Source organism: Mandrillus leucophaeus, unplaced genomic scaffold (genome assembly GCF_000951045.1).
Source record: "Mandrillus leucophaeus isolate KB7577 unplaced genomic scaffold, Mleu.le_1.0 Scaffold897, whole genome shotgun sequence".
Taxonomy (NCBI): Eukaryota; Metazoa; Chordata; class Mammalia; order Primates; family Cercopithecidae; genus Mandrillus; species Mandrillus leucophaeus.
The window spans coordinates 553,995-568,685 of NW_012109774.1; the positions used below are offsets into that span (position 1 = coordinate 553,995).

At 33.0% G+C, this 14,691-nt stretch overlaps 1 protein-coding gene across 3 annotated transcripts in view; it reads left to right on the forward strand.

The window, feature by feature from the left end:
* Window positions 1–14,691, forward strand: part of KLHL1 (kelch-like family member 1) — a 478,878-nt gene that overhangs the window by 338,978 nt on the left and 125,209 nt on the right. For all 3 annotated transcript variants that reach the window (XM_011969523.1, XM_011969520.1, XM_011969521.1), the window contains one exon: window positions 6,871–7,095. In XM_011969523.1, the coding sequence (XP_011824913.1) occupies window positions 6,871–7,095 (225 nt within the window). The remainder of the gene's footprint in view (window positions 1–6,870; window positions 7,096–14,691) is intronic.

Sequence of the window (14,691 nt, forward strand, 5' to 3'; positions counted from 1 at the left end):
CATTTGGAATTATTATGATGATTTAGAAATGTTTTCAAAGCCACTCTTATATAACAATTAGTTAGAAAATACTTTTATTTGTGCTGGAAAAGCATTTCTCCTGCAATGATACATTTTATATAAGTATAAAAATGTTATACTAAAGCTTTATTTTTCATAGAAATATGAATACATGAAAGTTAATGAAATGCATATACTATAAGATATTGAAAAAATAAGTAATTCTTTATAATTATATTTTTTAAAGCTTGAAGTCTCATGTTTTATGGATCATTAATAAATGTTTTATTTTAAAGTATTCCAAAATGCTTCTCACTATTTACTGCTTTTTAAAAGACAATACATCAAGCATAACAACTTTTTCCCAATGATTTGATGGCATCAAGGTGACCAAAGTGTTAGGCCAAGCTGTCGTTTAGGTATTATATAATATGGGTTTTATCATTTGTTGCTGTTGTTTAATAACCGTAAGTGATTGTTCTATTTAAGTCGATGCATTCTTTTCTCCTGGTTATTTTCTCACTGCCACACATTGCTGCTTTAAATTGTCTTAAATCATTCGGCTTTATGGGTTTGTAAAATGGCTTTGAAGTCCAGTTATTAATATTACACTGAAATTGTAGTTAAAGCATTGTGAGAGCAGGTAAAGACCTCTCTGGTGAGTTGAATAAGAGAGCGTTATCTTCTTTTTAGGAACTTTTTGTCGTATCTCTTTTGTCAGTTCATAAAACTTTTTACCACTGAATTCTGTGCTGTATGCAAGATAAATGAGGCTGCTATTTGCTTGAATTATAGATATAGGCACAAATTCTGCTGTCTGTATTGCCAAACTATAGTGTACAAACATTAATTACTATTTCCCCCCATAAAAAAATTGTATTTGTCTAAATAAGTGAATATCTCCAGAGAGACCCGGAACTGTACTTTGGATAACATCTGGACCATTTTTTCTCAGTTTTATATTTTGAGAAAGGAGTCTACTGTTTGTTTTGTCGTGAGGAAAGTAGTTGTGTATTTGTATTATATATAATATCTTCTGGTTAATTTATTGAACTTGAAAAACCAATGCTTTATAAATTGTAAAAATGCACATTTGAAAGAATTGTACTGTACTGCTGCTGTAACAAATTACCACAGACAAAGTGGCTTAAAACAACTGCCATCTATTACTTCAGAGTTCTGTAGGTTCGATGCCTGGGGTGGCATGTCTGAATTCTCTGCTGAAGATCACAAAAGGCTGAAATCAAGGTGTTAGCTAGGCTGTACTCTCATCTGGAGCTCTTCCCAATTTATTCTGATTGTTGACGCAATGTATTCCGTTGTGGTTGTAGAACTGAGGTACTGTTTTCTTGCTGGCTGTCAGGTCAGAATCACTCTCAGCTTCTAGAGACCACTTGCATTCCTTCTTATATGGCCCATCTTCAAGCCAGGAACGGTAAGCCAAGTCCTACTCATGCTTCAAATTCTCTGATTTTCCCTTCTACCACTAACTGGAGAAAGCTCTCCTTCCCCTTCTACCACTAGGGTGAAAAATCTCTCACTTTCAGGGGATCACATCATCAGGGTCAATGAGATATTATTCCTATTGTAAAGTCAGCAATGCTTTATAGCATGGCAGTTCATGGACTGATAATTCAACATATGCACATGTTCTGGAAAATAGGTCATGCAATCTCAGGAAGGGGAATTTTTAAACTTCTACCCACTGCATATATTAATTGCAATTAACTCTTTCTACATCTGGGATAAAGTCACAAAAAGAAGTGTTTCTCAGAATGGGTTCTAGAGCCAGGTTAATATTGTGGATGTACCAGGTGTTAACTGAGAGACACTGTGCAAGTAATTGCAGTTTTCTGTAATTTGTTTTTTATTATGTAAAATTGACACAATAATATGCATCTCATCAGGCTTTTATAAAATGAAATATACTAATGTAGGTAAAGCCCTTAGAGAAAAGGAAATACTCACTAAATATTATTTATTAATATCTTATTTATAAACTCCCTACACAAAACACCTTTACTCAATATTTAAGAAGAATATTTCAATTAAAATATGCATAAAGTATCAAGTAGCTCTTAATAGTATATGTATCATGAATTCTCTTGGTTTTATGAATACTTCTATTTAAGGCTAATCGAGTGAAGTAATGGGAATGGAGAATGAATAAGGGAACCTGTAATTTGTTATGATTGATTAGTTGTAAATGCAATTGCATTCAGACCAGCCTTATGAATACTTTTTATAGAAAATGATCAATGGACATTTCAGGAATTATTTCTAATAACTCAGTATCAAAATTTGATATTACTATAAATGCTATACACCTAGCCCTTAACTGGCATATAGTCTATAACAATTTATCAAGTTTATAAAATTGCACATAACTATATCATATATAGTCTTATATCAAATAGAACAATTCCTAATATTATTTCAGATTTCTATATATCATGAATGAGATCCACCTTTGAATTACGTAAGTACATTAGGTTAAGATACTTTACAGATCCTTTTAGATTTTAATAAATTATAGTATACATTTTACAAAATATTGTTACTATACAAAAGCTCACAACATAATTTATTATGTTGTGGAATGACATAATGACAGGAATGACAACATAATTTCCTACTAAAGTTAATGCAACCTTAACATGTTTGTAATGGCAGCGGTCTTGAGTTTAAGAGGAAAAACAATGAGGATATAACCACTCCTAATCATAGTTCTCTATGGCAGATGTGGCCATGTGTTTGTTTCAATGTACTTAAACATTATTTAAATCAGTCATATATGCTTATTGTTTGGAGATTGCACATTTTAAAAATCTAGATTTCTGCCTCCTCTTCATAAGTCCAAAAAACCTGGCAATACTAAGACAGAATTTCCAATGGCAGCAACATAGTGGCAATTGTTATTTTTCAGTGGAGTGGGCATTCTTCAGTCAACAAAAATGGTCAGGACTCTGTCATGCCTGCGGTCACACGTTTCATTATATTTTTAATAAATTTATGGGTTATATATGTGCAATTTTGTTACATTCATGGATCGCATTGTGGTCCAGTCAGGGCTTTAGGTAGTCATCACCTGAATAATGTATACTCTATGCACAGAGTAATTTGCCTTCACCTTGTAGGTATTTGAGATACCAGTGATGGCTTCATTAACAGAGTAACCCCAAAGTAATTATGTCTTAAAGTAAACTTTCCTTTTGAATCCCTTCCAAGTTTATTACATACCACTGCAGCAGTCCACTCTAACTTGTCGTCTGTTTGTAATCTATATTATGATAAATATTGCTTCTGCTCTAAGGGACAACAAAGGCTAAAATTACTCAAAACTGGCTTTCCCTTTTCTTCTGACTCAGAAAATAGCCAGGGGAATACATACACTCTTATAAACAAAAGAAAACAACAGAACTCACAAATTGATAAACTAATAATAATAATAGAATTAGGAGGCTTAGATAGACAGCTAATAAGGTATGTTGGTTAGGAAATTCTATAAAGGATATTATTATTAATAATAATTTTCATTTAAAAAGAGAAAGCATACCTTAATTTTATTCTTCTTAAAAACAAGATAAAGCATTTACAATACCTGCTGACATTTGAATAAGAAAATCAATTATATTGGCTAGTATGAGTAAGTTCTACAAATGTAAAAGATCCTTTTACATTTTGTATTGCTTAACTTTATATAACTAAGCAAGATTGAAGACTGAAGTATAAATAGACCTTGGTTTCTGAGGTAAGCTGGATAATGCACCTGCCCCTCAGAAAAATGTCCATATCCTAAACCCTGGAACCTGTGAATATGTTATGCTACACAGCAAGACTGAGATAAAGCTTGTGAAGGAATTAAAGTTGTTAACCAGCTGAATTTAACATAAACAGATTGTTCTACATTATGTCTGATTAAATTGGTATGAGCCCAATGTAATCACAAGGGTCAATGTCAGGGAAATGCAATGTTGCTGACTTTGGTGATAGAAGATGGAGCAACAAGGAATGTGGTGGCCTCTAGAATAGCGGTCCCCAATCTTTTGGGCACTAGGGACTAGTTTGGTGGAAGAACATTTTTCCATGGGCAAGGGTGGGGGAGTGGTTGGTTTTGGGGTGAAACTGTTCCACCTCAGGTCATCAGGCATTAGATTCTCATACGGTATGAACAACCTAGATCCCTCCAATGCACAGTTCACAGTAGGGTTTGTGATTCTGTGAGAATCTAATGCCACGGCTGGTCTGACAGAAGATGGAGCTCAGGGTGCTGCTCACTTCCTGCTGTCCGTCCTGGTTCCTAACAGACCACGGACCACTACTTGTCCACGTCCTGGATGTTGGGGACTCCTGTTCTAGAAGATGGAAAAGGCAAGAGAACTGATTTTCTCCTGGAGCCTCCAGAAAGGAATGGAGTCCTGGCAGCATTTTGATTTTAGTGCAGAAAGAACCATTTCAGATTTCTGACCTCCTGAACTGTAAGATAACAAATCTGTGTTATTTGTCACTAAATTGGAAATATTTTTAACAGTAGCCATAGGAAATTAATATAAATTCTAATTTGAAAAATGAAGATGGAAACGAGCTCCTATTTCTGCTGTAGCTACTAGGATAAGTGAGTAGGTCACTTTTGAAGATTGAAGTTACAGGAAAAACTGTAAAGGTTAAAAATTCTGTCATGTATTGAGATTTAAGACAAATCTAGTTTATTTGAATGAGGCTTTGAAATCCAAATCAATTCCTGAGTTTTCCTTTCTGAATTGCAACTCCTTTGGTTGCTCAGAAGTCTTAATTTCACTCATTCCTAACTATTTCCTCTGAGGAGGATAACTGGACCTCAAATTCCCTGCAAAGGTTTTCAGCAAGGCTTTGGAGGCTGTGGGAATTATAATTGTTCAAATACTTTCTTCCTTGTCCACTCATACCAGAAAATATGAGCGTAATGAGATTGTGTTAATTAGGATTAGATTACATTCTTCTGCTCCCGTTGGTCAAATATAGTCAAAAGAGACAGATATCTGTGTAACCCCCCTTTTTTTTTTCTTTATCTTTATGCAACTGAGTCTTACTCTGTTGCCCAAGTTGGAGTGCAGTGGCATGATCTCAGCTCACTGCAACCTCTGCCTCCCAGGATCAAGGGATTCTCTTGTCTCAGCCTCCCAAGTAGCTGAGACTACAGGCATGAGCCACTATGCCCAGCTAATTTTTTTTTTTTGTATATATATATTTTTTTGTATTTTTAGTAGAGATGGGGTTTCAACAGAGTTCAAGGCCTGGCTGGTCTCAATCTCCTGACCTCAGATGATATACCTTCCTCGGCCTCCCAAAGTGCTGGATTTATAGTCATGAGCCACACTCCAGGCCATCTGTGTATAACTCTTAATTTTTAGTTATGCTTTCATATAATATCAAAGTTATCAAGCTTTGAAAATCCAGATGACTTTGAAGTTATTCGAATATGTAGTTTGCTTTAGAATTTTGATTCAAAGGCAAATGAATAAAACATTCAATATTCAATATAATAAATATGTTAAAATGTAAAATAAATACATTTGTTTAAAATATTATACATGTTAATAAACAGTATTGAATAACTTTTGTGAAAGTTGCAATTTATTTTTATCCTAACAATAACAATAATTTCCTAATACTTCAAAATTAGTTGTATATTTAAATGAACCTATATTTTTAGCAATATCAGAAAGCAGATGTGACATATCTAATTATTGCTATTACCTTTAAGTAAAAATTGTCATAAATTGTATCATTTTTACTTTAATAAGCAAAACTTTTGTTATGAAGGTGTTTGTGTTCATTTAGTTCAGTACTAGCTAGGTTCTGAAGAGTAAATGAGTCCCCAGAGGAATATATTCCCTAGATTTGCAAACTTTTATTACAGATAAAATAGATCATCAGTGCTTAAGTGAAAGTACACAAGAATGTTAATTTCCTTTGTAGAAATGTTTCATGATCGAAGGTGTAATATTGGTGAAGGTGAGTCTGAACATTAAGTCAAACACTACATCAAGATCAGTGTTTGTCAGCTTATATTATATCATATAAACATTTGGGAGCTTGTTCTACACAGCCATTTTTAATGAGAATTGGGTAATTAAACTCATTAAAACAAGTCTCACCATCAATTTAGCTGCTTCTTTCAATTTCTATTTTATTAGTCAGAGTTATTGTATTTCTCAAACTTATATGTAAAAAGCTTTTAGGAAATATAAGCTATATTATTTAGAATCCTAACATGATTGTTCAGGACAGAAGATCATTTTGTAAAATTCTATTAAGCTATTCCCCAGATTATTTTTTAAAAGCTGGTTTAAAAAGCATAGCAAATATTTGCTTATATATCTTACACTTGACTTTTAAAACTTTCAGTTGTTTAAGGCATATGACAAATTTAAAGAAAAATATGGTAATATTTTATTGAATTAAATTTCATAAATTATACAAATAACATACATAACTTATTTATTTAAAAGGCTTTCATAAATATTTTTCAAGCAGGGATTATGTTACATTTTTTAATGACAAAAGTGATAGAGGGAAGTTGTAAAATCCACTGACAGAACTGGGTCATGCTCACGAATGTTTCTACCGAATCAATAGTTTAGCATGAGACCATTATGTAAGTCAAACAAGATGAACATTTGTGTCTATTTTGATCATTCATGCCTGCCAAGAAGAAAAAATAAAGTAGTTGAATTACTACTCCTTTTGTTTTTCTGTCACTTCTTTTTTTTTAAAAAAAAAAAATGAATGTGACAAGAGTGTTTTTATATCTTAATTTGTACCCTGCTTTGGCAGGCTGTTTGTTGGATTTATAGCAATTGGTGACTTTTTGATTTTATGTTTTATTAGGAGCTACAACTATAGAGAAATATGATCTGAGAACAAATTTGTGGATCCAGGCAGGGATGATGAACGGCAGAAGGTTGCAGTTTGGTGTGGCTGTTATTGATGAGAAACTCTTTGTAATTGGAGGTCGAGATGGCTTAAAGACATTGAACACTGTTGAATGTTACAATCCCAAAACCAAGACATGGACTGTCTTACCACCAATGTCAACACATAGACATGGTCTAGGTAAGATCTCTTACTTTATTGATATTACATTTAGAAACATGTTATTGATAATGTAAGCATATGATAAAATATATATTATTGATGCCTGTCTTAGTAAATTTGTGTTGCCATAAAGGAATACGTGAGACTGGGTAATTTACATAGAAAAATTTCTTGGCTCATGATTCTTCCAGCTGGAATATTGGGCCTTTAGTGAAAATTTCAAAGTTTCCACTCATGACAGAAGGCAAAGGGAGGTCATGTATTCAGAGATCACGTGGTTACACAGGAAGCAAGAGAGATGGGAGCAGGTGTCAGGCTCTTTTTAGCAACCAGCTCTTGAGGGAACTAATAGAACAAGACCTCATTGCTGTAAGGACAGCACCAAGCCATTCATGAGGGGTCTGCTCCCGTGATCCAAACATCTCGCAGTAGACACCACCTCCAACACTGGAGATCAAATTTCAACATGAGTTTTGGGGAGACAAACATCCAAACTATGACAATGTCATCAATTATCATTATCTTTAAGTAAATTATGGGCTTATTTGAAGCATATTTTTTATTTAAATTTCTTGACATCTTCCTGTGTTTGCTAATCTTAATTTAAACTGTTGAGATAGACGTTAAAGTTCTCAAAAAGAGTAGATCCGGAGTCATCCTCAAAGCAGACCTCAAGCTGTCCTCAAAGATCATACGATATGTAAAGATGAATACGGAAAAATGAAGTAAGATGGAAAGGCCAAAGTAGTGCAACCCAGAGGGAAAAATAGTTAACGTGGGTTGAGTGAAACTTAAGGTAGCTTTCTGTTACATTATTGAATAAGTAAATCTGTATCTTTTCACCTAATTAATTTCACCTTGAAAAATCTGTGGGGAAAACGGCAATAAAGATTTAGAGAAAGAGCAATGCATTCTCTGGCACCATAAGTCATTATGATAGGATTTATCTGCTCCCTGCTATGGGGTAACCAGGAACTAGAGATAAGTATATCTGGATTCAGATCTCTATGTGCATCTTGAATTTATCACTTTCGATTTGCATGATGCTGGGCCAGCAATAAACTCAGCCTTGGTTTCTTGATTTGCCACCAATTCAAGTATTTAAGCAGACAAAAATGTAATAATTGAAATGACTATGAAATCATTTCATAAATTGTAAAGTCCTATATACATATTATAAAGAGCAATTTAATAAAGACTAACAGTTCTTGAATTTACACTTTGTCTTATGAGGATTGTAAGGAGAAGTACAAATTACTTTTTTGTGAAGATCTAAAATATGCCAGCAATTTGACTGATTCCTTTCCTGTATTTAGAATATACATATTAGAGAGATAACAGAGTTTAATTGCAAATCCACAGATTTAGACATTCACAGGTAAGCAAAATTAATAATGTTCATGTTCCCAGCACTGTATTTTGCATTCATGTATATTCCACCATCAATCCAAAGTAAAGTTTAAAGAAATTAAATATACACAGATTGATGGGGGAAGAGAGAGAAAAGGAAAGAAAGAGAGAAGGAAAGATGGCTGACAATGCCCTTGTAGAAAACTACCTTTGATTTACATACCAATAAAAGGTTCAGTCAGTTGAAGCCAGATTGATGGAGGCACAAGATATCTGTGTTCTCTGATGAGACAGAGTGCCTCCTTTATAATGTTATATTCTTTTATGATCAGTTGAATCATAGGAAGTTCGGCATTGTGTATCGTACTCAAATACAATAAACATCCTTGGTCTAAGATTGCTGATCTTCCAATGTAAAGTTTCAGCCTTTGATTTACCTTCTTCCGTCTTCCAGGGACTTCCATTGCATAGATGTTGATATTCCTTAATCTATCATATTATTTTTATTTTATATTTTTGTCTTTATCCTTTCCTGATACATAACTTTGATATCTTAATGTCAATTAAATATGTGTTTTACATTCTTGCTATCCCTACTTGGTAATTCATTATAATTGCTTTCTTCTTCTTAGTGATTTTCATATTCTCCCTTATCTCTGTTAGGCTATGTACTGTTCCTATTTCATTATAATTGCTTTCTTCTTATTAGTGGTTTTCATATTCTCCCTTATCTCTGTTAGGCTATGTACTGTTCCTTTTTCAAATTCCTTCCTGCTTCCTTAACTCTTCTTTATTGCAGATTCATCTTCCTCCTCTCTCCTTCCCCCAACTCTTTTTTAAATCTCTCTCCTCTTTCTCTGTTGTTCATCCTTTTACTCCTCTTTCTTTTTTTTTTTTATCCTACTGTTTCTTTCCTGCTCTTCTTTCTGTTCCTCTCTCCCACCATTTCTTAACCCTCTGTTTATTTCTCTTTCTTTCTCTTCTAATGCCGGTTAATGGCAGTTGCAGCCCCCTGAAATACATAATTCTTTTATGTGAGTACTCATGTGGCCACTATCAGATACTTTGGGTAATTGTGTGAAGGGCTAAGGCATATGATATGTTTTCGTATCTTACTAAAACATTCAGGAGTAGATGGGGGAATTACAGCTGGGCATGAAGCCCTAACCCTGTAAGCTGACTTGCTCAACCTATTTGCTGTTATCTCTGGTATGTAGGCCTCAGGGGGTTACATCTATTTTCTTCCATTTGCACATAAGTCCTCTTGAGATTTTCTTTCTTATCTGTGGATGCCTTAACCTTAGAGCTCTTAGCTTAAATGAGAAGGTAATATTCATGACCAGCAAGTCTGTTTGCTTCTGCTGTTCAAAATTCCTCCTTCAAGCTGGGCTCTGATGGCATTGTGATGTTAACAATCCAATATGGGGTAGTAAAAAAGAATCTGTCAAGTTTTCCTCCCAGATATTCTCTCAAGGCATATCTCTCAAGATATTCTCTAAATTTTTGTCTTACTCAGAATGTCACAAATGATGTTAGGCTCTCAAATATATACGATTACTCTCTCTTCAGTACAATCGGCAGGATTGGATTTGAGTGTGAAACCAAGTTTGTGCTAGTTTTCTACTTGTACAGAAACTGAAATGTGTCATTTTATTTGCCACACGATTAATTTGTATCTATGTGTGGTATGCAGTGGTTTTACAAAGTTGAATATATAATAACATACATTCAAGTGAAAAGAAGCTAAAGTCTAAAGTGAAAGTTTAAAATTGAAAAAAATGAAAACTCAAAATGTGTTTTCACTTATCTAGCTTTTTTCCCTTTGATTTATGTAAAAAAAATCTTACATGGTTTTATGAGAAAGGTGCATGAGTTCTGTAGTTGCTAAAACTATGTAGTTTTAAAATGTTTCACAGCTATTGATAAATGATCATTCTGCTGGATAAAGTGACATATAAAAATTTTATTCACTTAAATTCTGTGACATCAAGGGAGAAAAGAACTGTCTAGGGAATTAAACAAATTAAGACCACTGTTTTCTCAGTATGCTACAAATTTTTATTTTATCACTTAAGTCTTTAAGCATATAATTCTATATATTATCTTTTTTCATATTTTATATCGTATAAAATTGAATAAGACGTTACTACAATGCACTATTTCAGTTAAGTGTTTTGAGGAGAAATTGGTAAAGCATAACAGTGATTGTTTATTATGGACTTTTATATGCTATGCAACACCTTATATGTTAAATATATGGTTGTTTCTGCTTTTAGTTTGGTTTCAATTCAGATATAATTCACATATCATAAAGTTAATTAAATTTTAAAGTATAGAAATCAGTGTGTTTGAATATATTGAGATGAGCAGACGTCACCACTAGCAAATTCCAAAACATTTTTGTCATCCTAAAAAGAAATCCTGTACACAGCATATCATCAGTCTTAATAACCCAGTCTTTCTTAGCAGCAATTAATCTGCTTTTTGTCTCTGTGGATTTGCTCATTCTGAGTATTTCATGTAAAAATAATTATACAATTTCTTGCCTTTTGTGTCTCGCTTCTTTCATGTAGCACAATGTTTTAAAGTCCATTCCAGGTAGTGTATATAGACATTTCATTCCTTTTATGGATGAACAATATTCCATTATTAAGCTTTACCGCATTTGTTAATACATCATCAATAGAAGGACATTTGGATTGTTTCTACAGTTTGGCTGTTATGACTTAAACTACTACATATGCCTTTTTGTTTGAACATATGTTTTTAGTTCTTTTTGGTATATGCCTAGGTGTGGGATTATTGAGTCCTGTGGTTAACTCTTGGTTTCACTTTTGGAGAAACTGCAAAACTGTTTCCCAAAGTGGATGCACTATTTTCTATTCACACCAGCAATGTATAAGGATACCAGTTTCTTCACATTTTTGCCTACAATTGTGATTTTATTAAAATGATCCCAATATATTTGAAGTAGTATCTCATTGTAGGTTTATAAGCATTTCTCTAGTTTCTCATTTCTAATTATATTTGAGAACCTTTTTTGTATACCTTCTTTGGAGGAAGCTCTGTTGAAATATTTTCCCATTCTTGTCTTGGGATTATTTTTCTTTTTATTGTTGAGTTACAAGTGTTCCTTTTACATTTTGATACTCTGGTAAGATGTAAGATTTGTAAATATTTTCTCCCATTCTATGAATTTTATTTTTTGTTTTTAGTTTTAAGTTCTGGAGTCCATGCGTAGGATGTGCAGGTTTGTTACATAGGCAAACGTGCCATGGTGATTTGCTGTACCTATCAACCCATCACCTAGGTATTAAGCCCAACACGTATTCGCTATTTTTCCTGATGCTCTCCAATTTTCTTAATAGTGCCTTTTGTAGCACAAACATTATTAACTTCATGAAATTCTATTTATTTATTTTGCTTGTGGCTTTATTGGTATATCTAAGAAACTATTTTCTAATCTATGTTCATGAAGATTTATGCCTATGTTGTCTTTTTAAAGTTTTAGATTTCAAACATTTAAGGTCTTAAATTAAGAAATATGATCCAAGCTTTGAGTTAATTTTGTATTTGTCATGAGACAGCAGTTCTACTTCATTCTTTTGCATGTTGTCCTAGTTTCTTTTGTTGAAAAGACATTTCTTTCCCACTGAATTCTTGGCACCCTTGTAAAAATCAATTGGCCACACTGTGAGGGTTTATTTTTGTATTTTTCAATTATATTATATTAGACTATGTGTATATCTTTATGCCACTACCACATTTTCTTGTTTACTGTAGATGTGTAGTAGTTTTTAAAATCATGTCATGTGATCGTGCCGTCTTTGGTTTTTATTTTAAGAAGTTTTGTATATTCTGGGTCCTTTGCATTTCCACATTTTTTAAAAAAGATCAGTTTATCAATTTCTACAAAAAGTTACCTGGGATTTAAATATTGCTTGCTTTGAATCTCCAGATCAATTTGTGAGTATTGCCACGTAAAAAAATAAATCTTCCAATCCTGTATATGAGATGTCATTCTGTTGAGTTAGGTCCCTAGTCTTATACCTATTTTGCTAAATTTATTCCTAAGTAATTTATTTTTGATATTATTATCAATATGATTGTTTTCTTCATCTCATTTTCAGATTTTTTATTCCTAGTGTATAGAAATACAGTTTGTATTTGTAGATTTAACTTTTATCCTGAAATCTGGCCAAACATGTTTAATAGATTAATATATTTCTTTGCATTTATTATTATTTTTTCTTTTTTACGTGTGTGTGTGTGTGTGTGTGTGTGTGTGTGTGTGTGTGTGTTTTCCCCCATGGCACTGGCTTGACCCTCCCGCACTCACTATACAAGTGACTTTCACTATTAAATATGTTTCTCCTTTTTTTAGATAGATGTTTTTATCAGGCTAAGAAAGATCCCTTATATTTCTAGTTCAATTAATGTTTTATTTGTTGTTGTTGTTGTTGTTGTTTTTGCTTTTAGAAATGGGGTTTCCCCATGTTGACCAGGCTGGTCTTGAACTCCTGACCTCAGGTGATCCACCTGCCTCGGCCCCTCAAAGTGCTGGGATTACAGGTGTGAGCCACCATCCCTGGCCCCTAGTTCAATGAATGTTTTATCATGAAAAGGGCATTGGATTTTCCTGTATCTATTGAAATATGCGTGTGATTTTTGTCTTTTTTCAATTAGTAGAGTATATTAAATTAACAATTTTCAGATGTTAATACACTTTGTCTTTTTAAAAAGCATTACACTTAGTCACAGTGTAGAACCCTTTTTATATTTTGCTGTATTTTATTTGTTTGTATTTTGTGGAAGATTTCACATCTATATTCAGAAGAGATATTGGTCTGGAGTTATCATGTCTCTGTCTGGTTTAGGTATCAAGGTAATACTGACATCATGGATGAGTTGGGAAATGATTTCTCATCTTCAGTTTTGTAGAATATTTTCTAGAGGATTGGTGGTAACCACATTACGGAGAAGGAGATAAAAATAAACATATTTAAACCTCACTGTTATCTAGATTTCACTGTTTTTCTTGAATAAATGTTTCCTATATTGTTCCCAGCCTTTTTTTTTTAGTTTCCAGAGTTTGATTTTAAATTTTTTGCCAGTGTTCTTATTATTAGTAGATATTTGGAGGTTGTTATCACTGCAATTCCTGCCAATGCCACTGTAAGAGGTTACTTTTATATGGGTACAAAAAGGATAAACTAAGTGATCCATAAATAAGAGGAATCTTTTGAAAACATAATTGTTAGCTTATAAAATTGACCAAATACGTCAGAACTGGCTAAAACCAAAGGAAGCTTGATAATTAAATAGAGACCACAATTCCATCTCGGTGAATGCCTGATGAGGACAAAGATGTTTCTAGGGAGGGACACTGGATGCTTCAGCTGGCATCTCTGCCTCTGCCTACTGTAGATGTATTAGGTAGCTCTAAGTTACATTCTCCTCCAAACTTAATGTTACTTCAACCTTTGACAATGCAAAAACAAATTCAAACAAAATATTTTTCCTTCTTTGCTTTGATCACTCCAGATGTAAAGTCTCTTGTTGGAAGCACACTATTGGCCTTATGTTTTCAAGGTGAGGAAAGAGAAGTAGCTCAACTTATTGTCATCAATAGTGAAATACAAGCCTTGCTTTCCAAGAGCACTGATGTGTATATATGTTTGCAAAATAAGAATGATCAGATATTGGGACAGGAGAGGAAAGAAAATGGTCATTTGTTCATTCTACTATTTATTTGTTAACTGATTAAATTCTCACAACTACCCTATAATACCAATACTGTTGTTGTCATTTTAATTATACAAAACGTGATGAAAAAGGTAGCCAACTAACTTTTTCTATTTCACATCACTTTACAAGGAAAACTTTGGATTTAACCTCAGATTCCTTGACTCAATAGTCATATTTTTTCTAACATAACATGTTGTTGCCAAAAAAAAATAATAATACTGCAATAACAATTTGAATTTTTTCTATTTTTAATGTATTAATTAAGACTTATTCTGTCAACTTACCCATACAAAATAAAAGACAGACAGGTAAAAAAAAAGTTAAAAAAATTAATTTAAAAAAAATTCTGAAATTCAGTGTCTGAGTGAAACTGATAGCATAGAAGATCAATGCCAAAGATTCCTGTGGGATAAATTCATGGAATGACTTAATCAAAGTATTTTAAATTTAGAGGATAGATACAGATTTTAATATAGTCATATATATAGACAGATGAATATGTAATTAGATAGCTAG